Source organism: Colobus angolensis, unplaced genomic scaffold, assembly GCF_000951035.1.
Source record: "Colobus angolensis palliatus isolate OR3802 unplaced genomic scaffold, Cang.pa_1.0 Scaffold6, whole genome shotgun sequence".
NCBI lineage: Eukaryota > Metazoa > Chordata > Mammalia > Primates > Cercopithecidae > Colobus > Colobus angolensis.
In genome coordinates, this window is record NW_012119598.1 from 16,515,036 (window position 1) to 16,536,247 (window position 21,212).

The window sequence follows — 21,212 nt, forward strand, 5'->3', positions numbered from 1 at the left end:
GAGACAGGGTTTCACCATGTTGGCCAGGCTGGTTTTCAACTCCTGACCTCGTGATCCACTTGCCTCTGCCTCCCAAAGTGTTGGGATTACAGGCATGAGCCACCGCGCCCAGACTCTCCTTTGTTAAAAGACATTAAATCCAGATGGTTAAGTACTTCACAGGTACAAACAGACCATGTCTTGGGAGATGCTCACATCTTCAGAATCAGAACACATACACAAACCAGAACCCCATGTGGATTCTCTGCATCACCAAAAAAACGCAAAGAGTTACAAGGCTTGCCGGGCGCGGTGGCTCACGCCTGTAATCCCAGCACTTTGAGAGAGAAAGGCCAGGCGGATCATGAGGTCAGGAGATCGAGACCATCCTGGCTAACACGGTGAAATCCCGTCTCTACTAAAAATACAAAAAATTTGCCGGCTGTGGTGGTGGGCACCTGTAGTCCCAGCTACTCAGGGGGGTGCTGAGGCAGGAGAATGGCGTGAACCCAGGAGGTGGAGTTTGCAGTGAGCCAAGATGGCGCCACTGCACTCCAGCCTGGTCACAGGGCGAGACTCTGTCCCCGCAAAAAAAAAAAAAAAAAGAAAGAAAAGAAAAGAAAATGCAGAGCCTCCGTAAATGGATGGTTTCCACAAGCACTGACTGAGGGCCTGCTGTGTGCAAAGTGGTACAAAGCTGCTAAAGACACAAACACTGGTGGAGGTATCCTTACTCATCTCACATCCTTAGCACCGGGCACAGTAGACCGCAAGAACAGTAAACACAAGTCTCTCCTAGATGGATCACCAGATTTCAGTACATACAGGAGTTGCCTGGGGGAATGGAGGCTCTCCTAGACAGAGAAGAATACGTGAGGCTAAGCAGGGAAGGACACACTATCACACAAGGGAGCTGTCGAGGTTCTGACACCTAAAGGTAGACACTTACAGTACCATCCATGTAATTTTAGATGCCTTGCATTCATTTATCTCAGTTCACACTGAGCATACTGTTTTCACCAAAAATTATTCAAAGTGAATCTATTGTCACGCTCTCCAGTGTGCACAGAAATAAACATCCGTCAGCACACAGAGCATTGCCCTCAGCAAGCTGTTCTGCTCAAATGCTCAAAAAACGTTTGTGGGGGAGGAAGAGGAGGACAGTCAAGTGTCTAACCATTCAAAGGAAGAGTTTCTCTGGAAGTACTTGGACATGAAAAAAACCTACTTATTAGCTGGCGGTAAGACCCTCTAATATTTCTCTCAATTAAAACAAAGTGTCCCAGCTTTCCCAATATTCTTCAATCCAACCCTAAAACAAGGGTGACAGGTTTCTGAGTACGGTCGAATGCTTTCCACCACAAAGTTATCAATACTAATTTTTTCTGAACAGAGAGTTGAAAACAGATTTATTTCACAAACATAAACATAATTTCCTGCTATATGTTCTCTGAATACAGAGCACATGATACTGCCATACTAGCCCAAACTGTCCTATTACAGAAACCAGTGATGTTTTCACTCTGTTCCTTCTACACAAACCAAATCCACTACAGGAAAGCGAAGCTGCGTCTGACTTTCAATAAAATCTTTTTTTTTTTAACTTATTTGGGCTACTGCAGTGTTAAATTTGAAGGAAAAAAGGTATACAGTAATATAATATAAACCTACTTACTACAAGTCTGCGTAAACAAAACAAATGCGTTATTCAGGGTGTAATACAAGACAAAATCCTCTGAAGGTAATTATTAATGCTGAAACAAGACAATTTGGGAACAGACTGAATATGAGAGAAACTAAAAAGCAAAAAAGAAAACCAAATAACCCACTCATCCCCTACCACGTTGCCAACATTTTCCAAAATCACTTGCTATGGGCAAGAGACCACAGAACAACTTCTCTTGAATTTTATGGTAACATTTCCAGTTGTAACTGACATTTTGTCTCACAAAGGGACAAATTAACGGAATTAGCAAAACTTGCAGTGAAAATGTCACTGCTGAAAAGTGACCCCTGGAAAAGAAGTAGCTACCAGAGCTGTGGGACCTGGTGGCCAAAACAGCTTTCAGTGTAACATATGTTTTCTCTTTGAGTTTTATGAGAAAAACACTTTTCAAAATACTGTCTGGTCCAAGATATACTCAGCAAATTATACTCAGGGAGGGGAAAAAACACTGTGCAGATAACCACAACTTAATATAATGACTAGATGTGGGAGGTGCGCCTCACGAGCTTTCGAGGAGGACCTCCCATAAGAGGGAGAGATGGGGCAGTTTCAGAGGCAAACAGGAAATAGCCCTGTGAGGGGAAGAGGGTAAAGAAATGGACTCCATGAAGAAGGGTCAACGTGTACAAAAGCTGAGGCAAGATGTGCTACGTGCCGCTGGCCCATGAGCCGTGAGACACAGAGGAGCAGGAGACACAAGCATAGCCCTCGGGACAACTTCTGTCTACTATGGTAAAGAGCTTAGACTTAATCCTGGAGCACAGTTTTCTAAGATATTATAGGCAAGACAATTTAGGTGGGCAAGGACAGTTTTATGTGTTTATGGTTGCTATTAACTTTTTTCCTTCTGTTTTTTTTTGAGACAGAGTCTTGCTCTGTTGCCCAGGCTGGAGTACAGTGGGACAGTCTCGGCTCACTGCTACCTCCATCTTCTGAGTTAAAGCGATTCTCCTGCCTCAGACTCCTGAGAAGCTGGGATTACAGGCACGTACCACCACGTCCAACTAATTTTTGTATTTCTTAGTAAAGATGGGGTTTTGCCATGTTGGCCAGGCTGGTCTCGAACTCCTGAGCTCAGGTGATCCACCAAAGTGCTGGGATTACAGGCAAGAGCCGCCATGCCCAGCCTATGGTTGCAATTAACTTCTACTCATGTCAAATGATATTGGTTTTCCATTTATAATAATAAATGTATTTTCGGCTGGTAGCAGTGGCTCACGCCTGTAATCCCAGCACTTTGGGAGGCCAAGGTGGGCAGATCACTTAAGGCCAGAAGTTCGAGATCAGCCTGGCCAAAGTGGCAAAATCTCCATCTGTACTAAAAATTAGCTAGACATGGAGGTATGTGCCTGTAATTCCAGCTACTCAGGAGGCTGAGGCACGAGAATAGCTTGAACCCAGGAGATGGAAGTTGCAGTGAGCCGAGATCACAGCACTGCATTCTAGCCTAAACGACAGAGCACGACTCTGTCTTTGGAAAAAAAAAAAAAGGTTGTGAAAGTGAGGCTCAAATGACTGATGTTTAGGAGACACCGCTGTAAGAACTGGAGAGCCACTGGAAGAAAGTAAAGAGATACAACTCTGTTATAGAACTCCATTCACACAGACATTTATTGGGTGCTGTGCCAATCACTGTTCTAGGCCCAACAGATAGAGCCAAGCCAGATAAATGTATGTTAGGTTTACATTTTAGACAAAAAAGAGGATCCAGGTCACAAATAAAATAAACCCAGGTAAACAGAGAGAGAGAATGATATACAACGTAAAATGTGGAGAGCCTTGAGAAAGCAGCAGAAGGGAACGAGCCAGGCCATGACCTACAGGAAGAGCAGGACAGGAGGTGGGAATAGCTGGAGGCCTGGTGGGGCCTATGGGCCTGCTGGAGGGAGCAAGATGGCTGAGGGTTGCAGCAGAGGAGCCAAGGCCAGAAAGGGAGCAAAGGGCTGGGCCCTGCAGGGCCTCGCAAGCCAGGACTCGGTGGGTATTCCACATGTGATGGGAGGCCACAGAGAGTTTGGCACAAGAAGGTCATGCTGTCTCTGGAGGATGAGTGCAGAGGCAGGAAGCCCAGGGAGGAGGCCTCCACGGCAGCCCAGAGGAGAGACAACGGTGCCAGGGCAGGCAGTAGTAGGGGAGACAGGAAGAAACGGTGAGAGGCAGTTTGTGGGCAGCGCTGGCTGGATTTACTGATGAACTGGATGTGTAAGGCAAGAGAGGACTCAAGCAGCACTTTTGTTGATGTCTCTTACAGCCTAAGCCTGGGGATGAACAGCGCTATCATCTAATGAAATGGAGAAGACAGAAGAGCCAAGAAGCAGGCAGGATGAGACTCAAGATTGCAGATTTTGACAGGTTGAGTTTAAAATGCCTGTGAGCACCATCACAGGACTCTTGAGCGGAGAGTTGAATAAACCAGTCTAGAATTTAGGGGTGAGGCCGGGATTGGAGCCAATAGCACTGGGTGGTATTTAAAGCCTTGGGACTGAATGAGAATGCAGGAGAGAAAAGGCCCAGGCATTAACCCCAGAGGCACTTCAACATCTCCGGTGGGAAGGTAAAGAGCTTGGACTTAGTCCTGAAGTGTAGTTTTCCGAGATATCACAGCCAGGATAATTTGGGTGATAATGTCAGTTTTATTAGTTAAGTGTTTACTTTTACAGACAAAAGGGATTAAGGAAAAGAATAGTGAAGTATGTGGACAGTACGAATAACTGCCAGATGATTCTGCAGAGAAGTGAGCACTGATGGTGCAGGCGAGAGAGGGCAATGCTGCCAGAGCAAAGCACTTAGGCAGGAGAGAAGGAAGGAATCCAGCACCTACACTGAGGGCCTTGCTATGGAAGCAGGGACCGTCCCCACAGTGTCAGGGAGGAAGCCAGAGCAAGCCGACACTGGGAGGAGGGGGCGTTAGTACAGGGAGCACAGAGCCCTTCTCTTCTGACTGCTTCTAGTTCCTCATTGAAATCAGAGGAAAGCAATTAGGAATGGGATCAGGGAGGGGATGTCACAGTTCGAGAAAAGAGCATTCTCCTAGCGTGCAGAGGGGAATGTACCAGGATTACCAGCCTGGCTCAAAGCTTTCTAGTGAATTGTGGACAACATCTGAAGTGAGAACTCAGGAAAGGATGTATGTTTTCTTTCAGCTACTCTCAGCTGCTCAGGGGCACACACCATGCAGGCAGGACGGAATTTAACCAATTACATCTTTCCAGCAACAGAGGGAGAGAAAAGTAAGGAATTATTGCATGGTACTAGAAAAATTAATTACTTACATGGCAAAATATTGAGTAGTCATTTCATGCCAGAAATCAAAATAAGTTCTAGATTAAGTAAAGTGATAAGTAAACTAGAATAAAAACTGGAAGAAATAACAAGCTAATATTTATTTCTTAGGATTGGGAGAGAATCTTCCATGCAGAAAAGCAATGGAAGATATCATTTAAAAATACTCATTTGATGCCCAAAAGGTATATGAAAAATATGCTTAACATCACTAATCATCAGGGAAATGCAAATGAAAACCACAGTGAGATATCGTCTCCTACCAGTCAGAATGACTATTATCAAAAAGACAAAGGATAAGTGTTGGTGAGGATATGGAGAAAGGGAAACTCAGACACCGTTGGTCGGACTGTAAATTAGCTCAGTTGTTATGGAAAACAGTATGGAGGTTCCCCTAAAAAACTAAAGACAGAACTACCACATGATTCAGCAATCCCACTACTGGATATTTACCCAAAGAAAAGAAAATCCGTATTTTGATGAGATACTTGCACTCTCATGTTTATTGCAGCACTGTTTACAAAAGCCAAGACATGAAATCAACTAAATGTCTATCGACAGATGAATGGATAAAGAAAATGTGGTATGTATACACAATGGAATATTATTCAGCCTTAAGAAAGAACGAAATCCTATCATTTTCAGCAACATGGATGAGCCTGTAAAACATTAAGTGAAACAAGCCCAGCATAGAAAGACAAGTATTGCATATTCTCACTCATATATGGAAGCTAAAAAACTTGACTGCATAGAAGTAGAGTAGAATAGTGGTTGCCAGAGGCTGGGAATGGAGAGCTAGCCAGATGTTGGTTAACAAATACAAAATTACAGAGAGGAGGAATAAGTTCCTGTGTTCTATAGCACTGCAGGGTGATTATAACAATTTATTGTATATTTTCAAATAGCTATAAAAGTGGATTTTGGCTGGGTGCGGTGGCTGATGCCTGTAATCCCAGCACTTTGGGAGGCCAAGGCGGGCAGATCACCTGAGGTTAGGAGTTTGAGACCAGCCTGACCAACATGGTGAAACCCTGTCTCTACTAAAAATGCAAAAATTAGCCGGGCGTGGTGGCAGGTGCCTGTAATCCCAGCTACTTGGGAGGCTGAGGCAGGAGAATCGCTTGAACCTAGGAGGCGGAGGCAGCAGTGAGCCGAGATCATGCCACTGCACTACTCCAGCCTGGGCAACAGAGTGAGACTCCCTTTCAAAAAAAAAGGAAGAAAAAAGAGTGAATTTTGAATGTTCTCAATGCAAAGACATATTTGAGGAGATAGATATGTTAATTATCCTGATTTAATCATTACACATTATATATATGTATCAAAACATTACACTATACCACACAAATATGTACAATTATGTGTCCATTTAAAATAATAAAAGCAAAACAATTATTTTCAATAAAAATACTAAACTTCTGTGTGTAATAACCATGCAAAATTAAAAGGCAAATAATTAGTTGAAGATAAATATCTACAATAAATATGACAATTTGAAGCCCTTAACAGGTAACCCCTTCATTCAAATCTACAAGTACACTAAAACTGCAACTGAAAGCAGCCAGAAGCAAAAGCAGTTCACAACAACAATTAAAAGCTGATAAATCACATTTTACCTCCCGCCACACCTTAAACAATAATCAAATTTTATTTTTGCTATCATATTAGAAAAGACAAGAAAAAAATACTCAGGTGTCCATGAAATAGATAAAGTCATAGACATTGCTAATGAAAGTATAAACTGGCACAACCCTTCTAAAAAGCTAATGATGAATACACACCAAGAGCCTTAAAAAATGTAATACCCTCAGGCTATAAAAAACTGTGGCCCTATCTATGTACGTATAGAGATGCTTATTACAGCAGAAGTTATGCTTGGCACAAAACTGGCAACTACCTAAATTTCCAACAATAGGAAAACAGTATGTTAATGACATGAGGCAATGCTCACTTCATAAGGGGAAAAAACAGGAAACAAAATTGTTTGTATGCTACTCCAATTTTGGATGATGTGCCCATATGTGTGTGTGTGTATATAAACCTCAAAATGTTTGAGGCTATTGCAGACTAGTGATTCAATTTTTTTCCCCAGTAGCTTTTTAAATTTTCCTGTCTTCAATGGGGATGCACTGCTTTTACAATTATTTTTAAAATAAAGACTAGGGGCACTTTCATGTTAAAAAGATCTTGGCATTGTGGTTAAACATGAGCTGACCAGCAGAAAAGGTGACTAAAAGCTATGGTCACAGTCACCATTTCTAGAAGACTATGCAGGTACAAACACCATTTTTATATGGGGTTTTGGAAAACTAGCAAGGGTCTAGACAAGAATGATCAGGAGAATAAAGCATCTATAATCAGTTGCCACAAAAAGAAAAGGTCAAGGAACTATAACTCTGAATCCTTAGAAGGCGGGTAGAGAGTGTGAACTGTCAACACAGCAGATAAACACCTTCAGGACTGCTCACAAAGGGCCTCTGCACGGGACAAGGTGCTAGATGACAGGACTTCAAAAGTTTTTCTAAGACACAGTGGCTAGAAAGAAGTAGAAAAGGGGAGTGCCAGAAATTCTTTTTCTGTTTTTTTTTTTTTTTTTTTTAGATAGAGTATTGCTCTGTGGCCTAGGCTAGAGGGCAGTGGCACCATCTTGGCTCTCTGCAACCTCTGCCACCCAGATCCAAACAATTCTCCTGTCTCAGCCTCTCGAGTAGATGGGATTAGGCACCTGCCACCAAGCCTGGCTAATTTCTGTATTTTTAGTAGAGACAGGGTTTCACCATCTTGGTCAGGCTGGTGTCGAACTCCTGACCTCATGATCCACCCGTCTCGGCCTCTCAAAGCACTGGGATTACAGGTGTGAGCCACCGAGCCCAACTGTTTTTTGTTTTGTTTTGTTTTGTTTTTTGAGATGGAGTCTCCCTCTGTCACCCAGGCTGGAGTGCAGTAGTGAGATCTTGGCTCACTGCAACCTCTGCCTTCCAGATTCAAGCAATTCTCCTGTCTCAGCCTCCAGAGTAGCTAGGACTGCAGGAGCACACCACGCCTAATTTTTGTATTTTTAGTAGAGACGGGGTTTCACCATGTTGGCCAGGCTGTTCTTGAACTCCTGCCCTCAGGTGATACACCTGCCTTGGCCCCACAAAGTGCTGGGATTACAGGCGTGAATTCCAAGCAGGAATTCTTTTAAAATTGTTACTCAGAAATCAGCATGTGCAATAGTGAAGACTTGACTTTAAGAATGGTGAAATATTTCCTGTCCAAGGGGGACACAGTGTGGAGAGGGGAACTAGAGGCCTTACTAGTCTTTCTTCTAATCCTGTCCTGAGCTTCAACTCACACCCCATATTCAGAGGAATCTTTCCAGGGTTCTGCAGCATAAATCAGCATCTTTTTTTAAAACACTGGTTTTTTATTCTTAGAATAGCCCTGTATTAAAGGAGCACTACACAGCAAGACCAGGAAGCAGTTCAAATACAGTTAAAGATGAAATCTCAATATGCTACTTAGCTACTCAAAGTTTGTGGTACAGAAAGAGAATGGGGGAAAGGGACTGGATATAAATGCAATACATAAAGAACACTGAACACTATGGAAAGTGAAAACTTGTCTAAATTCTATTGTTTACGTTTTAGCACTTCCCAGGAATGCCTGTGGTGAAGTGAGAAAAATACAGGTTTTGAGGGCAGACGTTCCTGGGTTTAAATCCCTGCTGAAATGCTTACTAGCTGGGTGACTTAAGTCTCAATTTTCTCATCTCACAAGGTTGTTTTGATACTACTTGAGATACTGTGGTACTAACTATGAAATGTAAAGTACAGAGTTAACACATGTACATGCTTAATAAGTAGTTTCTTTTCACTAATTTATTAGAGTTTTAATAAAAATAAACAGAATTATACTTATATACCTATAATGGTATGACTGATATTCTGTGCCACATTAATTTTACTAAATGAAAGAAAAAAATCCCGGTGGTTATTTTTTTGATCACATCATTGCAATTACTACGATAATTCTTATTACATATACTTTTATTTTCAGTTAAAAAGAAACATGCCGGGTGCGGTGGCTCAAGCCTGTAATCCCAGCACTTTGGGAGGCCGAGACGGGCGGATCACGAGGTCAGGAGATTGAAACCATCCTGGCTAATAAGGTGAAACCCTGTCTCTACTTAAAAAATACAAAAAACTAGCCGGGCGACGAGGCGGGCGCCTGTAGTCCCAGCTACTCCGGAGGCTGAGGCAGGAGAATGGCGTAAACCCGGGAGGCGGAGCTTGCAGTGAGCTGAGATCCGGCCACTGCACTCCAGCCTGGGTGGCAGAGCAAGACTCCGTCTCAAAAAAAAAAAAAAAAAGAAACATAATTAGAACTGATGAGTCATCTTCATGTAGTAAGTTTCTGACTGTTCAATTCCATTTTATCTACCCTAGTATTTATTTCGTAGGTTTTCAAAACTAGAATTAGAGACTTGAAAGTGAATAGCATATTAATAAGTATCCTATGCTACTCTTTTATACAAATACTTTAAATGATTCTTAAGAATACAAAAGGATATTAAATAGTTCAATATTATTCCAATGCTTCTTTTGTTACTTCCCCTATCTTAGGGTAAACACTATTTACTTTCTTAAATAAAAACAAATTAGCCAAATTTCAAATGCTTATTCATTTTATTTTATTTTAGAGACAGGGTCTGGCTCTGTTGCCCAGGCTGGAATGCAGTGGTGCCATCACAGCTCACTGCACCCTCAAACTCCTGAGCCTCAAGTGATCCTTCCATCTCAGCCTCTCAAGTAGGTAGGGTTACAGGTGCATGCCACCATGCCTGGCTAATTTTTAAATTTTTTTGTAGAGTAGGGGGTCTCACTATGTTACCCTGGACTGGTCTCAAACTCCTGGCCTCAAGTGATCCTCCTGCCTCGGCCTTCCACAGTGCTTGGATCACAGGTGTGAGTTACTGCTCCTACCCATATACTTATATTTATGCTATGGGCATACCTTTACAGGGAAAGCCAGATGAATATTTAAGTAGGAGTGAGAGTTTCTCAGCTCAGGTGGCCACTTGACTTCTCCCCTGCTCTAGAAGTTTATAAAAACCATTAGGCAACTACCAATCTTCTGAGAAAAGTACAAACTCCATCACAGTTGCCTTCAACAGTTTAAACAGCAGAGCTACAAGATCCCACAGGCTATTTTCCAGCACACACCTCTAAAAAGCTAAGACAAAATCATGAAGCTCCATATGAATTCAACAGACAAAGTCTCTTGTTAAGGCTGACAGCTAAAATTTTCAAAGATTTCTTTTTGTGGTTTTAAAATTTAGTTTTCTGAAAGGTATAATTTTTGCTGTCAAGTTATACCATGTTCCAGCAAAAAGGTAATGAAACAGAATAGCTGTATTTATTCATGATACCAAACATTTATGATAGACAACAAAATGTTGTCCTGATTCACTTCTAAAATACTCTATTGCTATAATTATTGATCATACAATGGTGGTATATAATCATTACAAGAAATCCCAGAAAGGTAACGTTTAAGTATCACAACCCTAATCTCGATGCTCTGTTTTTATGTAGTTTAATACCTAAATAAGCTGTTAAAGTGCCAATTCCCCTTCAATATAGAACATCGTCTTAGAGAATTTCAGGTCATGCCCAGTATGACAACTTAAGACAGGGCATTAGAATAAAGGATCAGCTGCGCCTTAAAAATAAACTGTCTTAGAGCCAAAATTAACAGACAAGATATAAATATTTTGGTATTACAGGACATAGATACTAACTTTATTTAAACACTGTTACATAAATACAAACCAGCTTTTAAAAAAACGAATATACACTTACACATATTGATATATGAGAAAAAGATGAGCAGACACCTCAAAAATCTTGCCAGTATTTACCAACAAATCAAGATTTTCAAGGAGTAATTTCTTAGATGAATAATCTAAAATATTAAAATTGAATATCAGATTATACCTATATGCAGATCTTTACTCTTAGAACCATTATTTAAGATAATGACTGAGAGAAGAGAAAATATGTCATTTATTATACATTCCCTATAAGTAAATACTTTAAAAATAAATGCCAAAGTTCTCACTGATAAGTTTTTTCCTGAACACTTAATAATGAATAAGAATGTGGTAAAACCTTTAGTTAGAATCTGATTCCATTAATGCTCCAATTTTGTAATTAATTCCTGAGCTATTATTTTACTTCTGTTAATATGCCTATCTAAGCTTGCAGAGTTTTGCTATGTTACACATATACAGGCGTGAGAGAGGGACAGAAAGAAGGAACTTTTCTCTTAAGTTTGATATATCTTATTCAAATTTGTAATATTAAAAAGAGAATAACCTTGATAGATAGATGAGAGACAACATGTACTTCTTTCATTTTTTTTTTTTTTTTTTGCATGTAAAGAGAAGTGGCTTCTACTTGACAAGGCATGATGTATACAACATGATATAATGTATGTCAACTTAAAGAAATAACAGGGAGTTTTTAAAAATGCAATAACTATTAAAAATTATTCCTTAGTTACCACCCCTATGGATAGTACAATAAATTACTCAACAAAAATGTACAGTTATTTTTTCAGGTATTTTTTGCAGTAAGTTCCACAACGTCAATATTCTTGTATATGTATTAATATATATATAAATACCACACAGAGATGTCATTAAAACCACAGCCTCTGGCTAACAGATAAGGAATACACTGAAGTTCTATAAAATTATGAAAAGAATATATATACATATATATATTCAAACTGTATGAAGCATCATGACATTTTTCAAATTTCATATTGAAAATCAGCCATTTTAGATGAACCCATATAGTACCACAGAATCAATTTTAACTTTACACTATCTTTGGATATGGCTCACATATTTAACTCTATTAACTGCCTCTTGGAAAATGAACATACTAGCAGCAAGGAATGCTGAATTAGTTTTATGGAGCTGCACTGGACTTATTATTCAAATAGCTAGCATTATTTTCCTGGTATTTTATATTTATCTTTTAATACAAACATTGCTTCATAAAAAATGTCAGTTTGATGAATTTCACCTGATGCATGAGAAGACACATATTATATATTAAAAAAAAAAGTCCTACATTTCCATGCAACATTTTAAACTTATTTTAGGTATTAATTTAGTAAGTATTACTTGTTGGTAATAGAAAGAAACTAATAATACTCTCATAAAAATGTACTGCTTGTAGGTTCAAGTCAAGTTGGAATTTAATTTCTGCTTTTTAATAATATATCATCTGCATACCATGCAAATACAGCAATGTATCCAAGCACGGAAGTAAACATTTCAAAGGAAAGCAGCAAAGGAAAAAGAAAATAAAGTTCCACCTACAGGGATCCCTCTGACTATTTTCGGTGAGTCCTGGAGAAGACATGGATGTGAGACCTGAATGAGTGAACAGAAGCTCAGTGCTGGTCAAGTGAAGCCTCCAGTTACCAGGCAGCTGCCCTCACGTGCATCTTCTGGGATGTAGAACAAAGGAAGTGAGGCTGAAGCCAGAAGCAGGTTTTTCCAAAGAAATTGTAGTAAGCCTGTTAGTTTTTTGCTGATGGCTGAAGCAGACATACATTGGAATCTACTGCCTCTATAAAAGCAAAACGCAAGCTCTCAGGGGCTCTAGTGTGCAAGGATGTATGCACCGGTCTGGGACCATACCAAATGCAGCTCAAAATGGAGGGGAGGGAAGGCTGAAAATATACTAAATCCATATGAATTTATCATCTAGGTACAAAGATGCTTTAGTAACACACAAAAGAGAGATGAAATCTTACTGTTTGAAAGTAGTAACACAAAAACTAAAAATATAGTTCATTTCATAACACATAAGGCATCTATAATTTTCCCCCACGTCATTTTTAATGTAGCATTAGCCTAAAGGTTTTTTCAAATTCAGCAACACTAACCAGGGGCTTGGAATGTGCTGTATATTTTTAATAAGTATCTTAAATCATCAATTCTAATAGTTACAAACACTTCTCCACAATCTTTTCCTTTCTGAAAATAGTATGGTCTAAATCCCACTCCTGCTGGTCCCCTCTGAATCACAGCTCCATCAATCAGCCACTCTCACTGTATCTTCAACCTCTCCCTCTCTACAGCTTCTGTTTCTTTTTCATAGAAATATACTCAACTTCCTCCCAAAATTAAAAAAAAATAAATCCTTCCTTCAACCTAACTCTCTCCTCTAACTACTCCTTTCCTTCCTTTAGCCTTAGCTTTTGAAAGCATTGTCTCTACTTCCTCATTCATTTAAATATTTAATAAGCACCAAAGTGCCAAGCACCTGAGTCACAATGGTGAACAAGGCAGAACAGTCCACTCATTCCAATCCTCTGCCATCTGGTTTCCACCCCCACCCCCCACGTACACAAAACCATGCTGCTGAAAGTGTCCTCATTAAGATCACCAATTAGCTTCTTAGGCTATGTTTCAGTTTGCCTTCTCCACAACAATACGACACTGCTTCTTGACATGTCCTTGCAATGTTCTCCTTATCACATTTTCCTCTTTGCCTCTTGGCCTCCACTATGGGCAACTAGCCCTCTTCTCATGCCTGTCTGGTGAATGTTGGTGCTTCCTAGATTTCTATGCATTGTCATCTTTTTTTCATTCTGCGCTGTTGCTTGTGGGCAACATCATTCAAATCCCGGGCTTCCATTCCCAACTACATGTTGGCTACTTTCAAATCTAGCTCAGATCTTTCTCCTGAGGTTCAACAGCCCATTGGACACTTCCACCTATAACGTCTTACAGATACTGCAAATTTAACATGCTCCTGATGAAATTCACTCAATAAGAATGAAATATTAAGGAATAAATTTAAGACACACATATTGAAAACAACAAAACTGCTTGGAAAAACTGAAGATGACTTAAATAAATAGGGATACATTCCATGTTCACCGATTGAAAGACTCACTATCATTAAGATGACAACTTTCCCCAAATTGATCTCTACATGCAACACAACCATCCCTATTAAAGTCTCAGAGGGCTCTGTTCTTTGTTGGAATTGTCAAAATGATCCTAAAATTTATATGGAAAGACAGAGGACCTTAAACAGTCAAACCAATTTTAAAAAGAACTAGGTTGGAGGACTTAGACTTCCCAATTTCACATCTTACTATGAAGCTACAGTAGTCAAGGCAGTGTGGCATTGGCAATAAGGAACAGAGTGGAGAGTTCAGAAAAAAATTCTTACATTATGGTCACTGGTTTCCCACAAAGGTACCAAAGCAATTCAATGGGGAAAAGAAGCTCTTTTCAAAAAATAGTTCTGAGGCTTGTGAGGGAGACTTGGGGCCTGTGCAGCCTAGAGCCCCAGGGTCTGCCAAAAAATGGTTCTGAGACAACTGAACACTGATGTGTAAAAAAATGAAGGTGGACTTTTAACTCACACGAACACAAGGCTTAACTGAAAATGGATCACAGACCTAAATGTAAGAGCTGAGTAGTGTTGTCAAGGATGAGGAGAAACTGCAGCCTTCACACACTGCTGACAGGAACGTAAAATGATATAGCCATTCTAGAAAACAGTTCAGCAGTTTCTCAAAAAGTTAAACACAAAGTTGTCATATAATCCATATATTCTAGTCTTAGCTATATACCCAAGATAAATAAAAATGTATGTCAACACAAAGACTTGCGTAAGAAAGTTGATGGCAGCATTATTCAAAATAGGCAAAACCTGGAAACAATCCAAATGTCCATCAGCTGGTGAGTGGATAAACAAAATGGGGTCTGTTCATACAATGGAATATTAATTCAGCAATAAAAAGGAACAATATAGTGATTTTTTATTCTACTCAGTTTCTTGAATCTGTGTCTTTCTCTCCATTCTAGCAATGCCTTAAGTCAAATCTAATAGTTTCCCAACTGATCTCTTTTAGTCTAGACCTGCTCTTCTCTAACCTATCTCCTATATGATTCCAGAAAACTTGCTTTAAAATGCAAATCTGATCCTTCTACCCTGATTGAAACCCTCGGGGATATCCCACTCCCTGTCCGGACTCTATCAGCTACAACAATAACCTCTGAGCTCTTTTTGATCATGCACCCCTGACATAGGCATGAATTCCTGTTCGATTACATAATATATAGAAAATTGACATTTAAAGGATGACATAAAAAAACAAAAGTTCCAGTTTCCTCTCTTCTCCTCATGCTTTGCAAGCCCACATGCCTCTTTGAAGACCACTGGCCTACAGGGAAATGTCCAAGTTCCTGTGCACGGCATTCAAGGTTGGGTACCAGTTGTTCCTTGACTCTCTGTCCAGCTTCATCCCTCATCACTTCACCCCACACACCATATGCTTCAGCCAGGCAAATTATTTGTGGCTCCTTCAATAAATAAGAAATTAAATTTTAACTTGTATTCTTGAAATAAACGTATCTGCATCTTTACAATTGTTCTTTCCTCTTCCTGGAATGTCTTTATTATCCTTTCCAGCCCAGCGAGTACTCATCATTCAGATCAAGTGTAATGACCGCTCTCTGGCTGATTACTCCCACCTTAGTGTAGTTATTTCTATTATTTCTATATTGTATTTAAATTATACATTTGCCTTTCTAACCTATAAGCTTTGCCATAGTCCTTTAGCTCCTTGAGGACAGAGGACAGTAACATCATCCAACCTGAGTCACTTAAATATTGCTAAATGGCAGCTGAATAGTTTTGTCTCACACATTAAGCAAATTCTTTAAGTGAACCAACAAACTCTACTGAAGTTTACCATCTAGCATCATCATCCCTATCTGTAACATGCTAAGGGCTGCCAAGCCAGTAACATGTATAAGCCACATCCATGAGTCATCCAAACAAGTGAGACTCCTCAAAGACTCAGAATTCTCCAAGTCAGATGACTTGGTGCCTTCTATTTTTACTCAAATTTAGCCATCATCATCACTGGGAATTGCTCCTCTTCTAAGATTTCAAACTGAAATCTCTTCTTTGACCACAAGATCCACCTCAACCACTAAAAGCTTTCTTCCCCTTTATGGGGTACCTCACCTGTACCATTCAGCCTGCTTCTTCTCATGGTCTGGTCAGGCCTCTCCTCTCCAGTGTGTCAGTCTCATTAGCATCCATGGTTACCATGCCCTGCTGGCCCAGCTTACATGTCTTCCCATTTCCAACTCTGTGTTAGCCAAAGCATATTTGTTTTGCTTTTTTTATTTCTGCTTCTGAGCCTAGCCCTGAAAATTCAGATTATCATTCCTTATGTGAATTCTCAAAAAATTCTTTCATCCTTCCATGTCAACTTTTCCCTATATTATCAGCCATCCTTTCCTTCTCTAAGGTCTTAAGAAAAGAGATGGCCCTGGACACTCTCCAAGGATAACCTATCTGGATACCATTTCCTTCCATTTTCTTTAATATCATAATGACTCCTTCAATATGTTCAACTATACCTCCCCTGACTTTGACCCGGATCCTATCTCATTACATTTTCATTTTTTTCTATCCATTCATGATTGAACAATTAGTTCATGTCACCTTTATTTCCTAACTACTCATACATTTCTTTTTTTGGAGACAGAGTCTTACTCTGTTGCCAAGGCTGAAGTGCAGTGGCACAATCTCGGCTCACTGCAGCTTCTGCCTCCCAGGTTCAAGCAATTCTCATGCCCCAGCCTCCCAAGTAGCTGGGACTGTAGGCGCCCGCCACCACGCTGGGCTAATTTTTTTGTATTTTTAGCAGACATGGGGTTTCACCATGCTGGCCAGGCCGTTCTCGAATGCCTGACCTCAAGTGATCTGCCTGCCTCAGCCTTCCAAAGTTCTAGGATTACAGGCATGAGCCACCATGCCTGGCCTATTCATACACTTCTGATTTTCAATTCGGATTCACCCTTTATAAACAGCTCTTTCAGGTCACCAATGACCTGTTCATTGTCAAATCCAATAGGCTCTCCCCATTCGGCTCAACTTCTCTGCATTACTTGTATCACGGATAACCACTTTTCCTCCTTTAAACTCTCTCCTCTGCAGTTTTTTTTTGTTTGTTTTTTTGTTTTTGTTTTTGTCACTACATTGCCTTGGTCTTCCTGTTTCTCTGACCACTCTGGTTCCGCCTCTTCCACTGGCTCTGCTTTCCAGAGCTAAGTCATTAATGTCTTATGTCTTTAAAGACTATGAAAGCTTATGTACTCTACATGTGCTTACAATAATGGAATGCCTTCCCCACTAAAAATATAAAATAAGGACTTTTATGATCCTAATCTCCTTTTTCTGCTATCTAATATTTGAGTGACTGTCACTAAAAAGTTTAAATGAATGCAGTATTTGGGGAACACAGAAAAATTTCCGACTGCCAATATTAAGACAAGAACAACAACTGGTTTTAATAGTCTTGTAGAGATTGGCCATATGCAGCAGAAGTAAGGTGAACATAACTCATCAACCTCTATGGAGTATAGAAGGGAGAATCCAGAACTTGGTGGGTGATATTAATCTACATTACTAATTTTGAAGGTTACTAATTTTGCATTTTGGTTCTCAAAAGTTAGTTTTCCCCCAATTTAGAAAAGAGCTTCTAAATATAAGTTGAATAAAGCAATTGGAGGAAGTAATACCCTTTATTTTCCTGCAACCTGAGAAGGAAAAAGGCAATATTCAAAAAATAATAAATTACCACAGTATGTTCCAACAAATTTTTAAATGTTTTTTTCTTCACTAATACTTTGGAAGAGCTATTACATTTCTGTTTTTCTTGTTATAGGGTATTTTTTTATTTGAGATAAGAGTCTCATTCTGTGGCTCAGGCTAGAGTGCAGTGCTGTGATCTTGGCTCACTACAACCTCTGCCTCCCGAATTCAGGCGATTCTCCTCCCTCAGCCTCCTGAGTAGCTGGGTGTAGCAACACGCCTGGCTAGTTTTTGAATTTTTAGTAGAGATGGGGTTTCACCATGTTGGCCAGGCTGGTCTTGAACTCCTGACCTCAGGTGATCCACCCACCTCGGCCTCCCAAAGGAGGCCCTTCCAAAGTGCTAGGATTACAGGAGTGAGCCACCATGCCCAGGCCTCGTTTTTAAAATATTAGCAAAACACTCAAAAGAAGAAACAATTTTGAATGAACACTGATACTAAAAATCTTGATATAATGCAACATTCAATTTAGGGTTTGTTCACATTTGAGATCTTTAATTGGCCTGTGGGTGGATTTGATGTGCTGTTAATTGTACATAATTAGGAATGTGTGTATAAACAAGATATTTCAGCTTAAATTGAATTATTCTATCGGGTAATATGCAACACTACCTAACCTTTTGCAAACTGCTATTCTCTTCTTTTTCTCTCAATATTGTCATACTAAAAAAAGTATGCCTCAGCACTGAGATGCAAGTAAAACTGACATTTTACATAATCTGTGTCCCTGCCCTGTCTATTAATATTAACTTGATTGTTTTTTTCATCTCTTACTGTTACGTAAGAAGATACTAAACTAGTCAACCAAAAGAAAAGAATGAGAAGGAAAAGGCATTTTATAAGGATTTCAAATCTTATTTTAAAGCACTGATTTTAAAAAAAAAAGTACACAAGTAGTGGTTTACAAATCGAATTAAGAACAATGACAGCCATGACAACACATTGTATCACACGGTCATTTAACATTACCTTCAACAAACTGGCCAGGAGCTTAATCATTTACTATAGCTGTAGTAGGTCAAACAGAAATCCAGCCAAACAAGGCTGGTTCAATAATAACTATAGGAGGAATATGCCTTTATACTTTTTATCTTGAGAATTCGTCATTTTTTCTAAATTCAAACATATCAGACATATCAACAATTCAAGCATAAACGATATACTTGGAAATCTTTAACCATTCAGTAAATCTTTTTTTTTTTTTGAGGCGGAGTCTCACTCTGTCGCCCGGACTGGAGTGCAGTGGCCGGATCTCAGCTCACTGCAAGCTCCGCCTCCCGGGTTTCTCCTGCCTCAGCCTCCGGAGTAGCTGGGACTACAGGTGCCCGCCACCTCGCCCAGCTAGTTTTTGTATTTTTAGTAGAGACGGGGTTTCACCGTGTTAGCCAGGATGGTCTCGATCTCCTGACCTCGTGATCCGCCCATCTCGGCCTCCCAAAGTGCTGGGATTACAGGCTTGAGCCACCGCGCCCGGCACCGTTCAGTAAATCTAAAGGACAATGCTGGTTTACATGTGAAGTATAATAAGCATAAAACAACTAAATCAGAAGTGATTTCAAAAAGTTTTCTCAGTTATTGAAATGAGTCTCTCGAGAATAGGATTTCTAGTGCTTAATTGCTCATGAGTAATTAATTGAAAAATGGCAAACTGGAAGAACCTTGAGCTGCTGGAAAGTTTGTATTTTTTTCTGTTTTTCACTAGCGTTTCTCCATGACCAGTACCGGTCAATATAACCAAGAATTATTCTCTAGTGTCCCTCCTTCAGGCATTCCCTAAACGTAAAAAGTAATGCTGGGTGCTTTTGGAATCTCAGAATATATTTCATCTGAGCCTCTAATTTTACAGATGGAAAGAGAAACTGTGCCTGAAAAGCTAAGAGACTCATCCAAAGTCACAAGACAGCAGCAGAGCAGGACTCAGCACTGAAGACCTCTCAGGAGGTTCGAGTGACTACAAGGTCAATTGCAGGGGCACCTCTTGATCTTTGTCACCATTCCCTTTCCACGTGGCCCAGAATGCACAAGAGAAACCAGAATCTTCTTAAACTATGATTCTCAACAACCTCAAAGTTAGCACTGCACCTTCCTAACATACCATTTATAAAGGTCATTAGCAGAAACTCTCACTTGGTATATATGTGCTAAAGAGAATATCAAAACCACTTGTGATTAAACAAAACCTACAAAAACAGTATTAAGTTTTACTTTTTTGTGTAAACTGATTTTTAAAAAATGAGTTCATTGATCATTATCAAGAGAGAACATCTGACACCAATTAACTCTCAACTACTTTAAAGTGAAGAATTAACACAAAATTACCTTTGAAGGTTTCAAGTTCCTTCCTGTAGGAAAAAAAAAAAAGACAAGACATTGCAAATTTAAAATTTCTTCCCAATGAAAACTGTTCTTCCATCATAATAAAAATTTATGTACTTTAAATGCCCACAGTGGTATTTCTGGATCTTCACATATCAGTTATACTTTACTGAAATGACCAGTACAATGAGCCTAAACCAACTATTTTCAGTTATTTCTGCTATTTTCTATTAATGGCTCAAAAAAGTTCCACCAGAATCCGAATAATAATCTAAACAATTTCATCTAAACAATAAAACAATTATAACACAGCATTTTAATCCCAGCTATGAACCCTCTCATATATATAAGAATCAGTTTATAAAATGCACTTAACACAATTTTTCCTTCATGGATAAATATTCAATACTGGATTTTTGAGATCATTAGTTAAAAATTATCCAAAATAGAAGCAGTTGTTTTCCCTTTCAACAGCAAAGGAAAAAAGGGGGAAAGCACATATCAAAGGATTGAGGTGCACAGCTCATTCTGCCACAAAGGGCCAAGCCTCCAGGAATCTTCTGGTTTATTATTCTGTTAATGTTAAGTAAGGATGCCAAAACACAAAGGTTCCTGGGAAATGTACAGTGGGGAAAATATATACTAAAATAAACATTTTGTGACAAAGAAAGCAAAGCAAGTTGTTTTGAGGCTTTCCCTCACAATTTTGCAGTTACGTAATTTTTTCCTCATTATCAGTACTAATGAGTAATTCTGAGGAAATAAAGGCTTGTTATTCTGCTTAAAATATGAGACATTTATTTTTTACTTGCACTCTAGAGTTTTACTAAAAATCTAGAGATGTTTTGAATTCTTAAATCAATTTTCTACACACCTAATTACAATACCCCTCATGTTCCAAAATAGCTGACTACATTCAACAGCTGCTAGAAAGGACTGGCAAGCTGCCTACTGAAAGGCCAAGTAGATAATGTTCTTGCAATAGCCAAAGTGAAGGTTCTTAAATCAGATGGTCATCCCACTCCTTTTTTCCCTAACAATATCTACTTATAATAATTATCCAGCACCATGGTTTAAAAACCATGCAAGAATTTTCAATCCCATTTTTTCAAAGACCTGTGTGGCCGGGCGTGGTGGCTCACGCCTGTAATCCCAGCACTTTGGGAGGCTGAGGCAGGTGGATCACCTGAGGTCAGGAGTTCAAGATCAGCCT

General features: G+C 39.6%; 1 protein-coding gene across 4 annotated transcripts in view; it reads right to left on the reverse strand.

Annotated features, from left to right (window-relative positions):
• The window catches only part of DTNBP1 (dystrobrevin binding protein 1), a 158,586-nt gene that overhangs the window by 62,893 nt on the left and 74,481 nt on the right, over positions 1-21,212 (reverse strand). For all 4 annotated transcript variants that reach the window (XM_011962734.1, XM_011962736.1, XM_011962737.1 and 1 more), the window contains one exon: positions 20,003-20,025. In XM_011962734.1, coding sequence (XP_011818124.1) covers positions 20,003-20,025 — 23 coding nt within the window. The remainder of the gene's footprint in view (positions 1-20,002; positions 20,026-21,212) is intronic.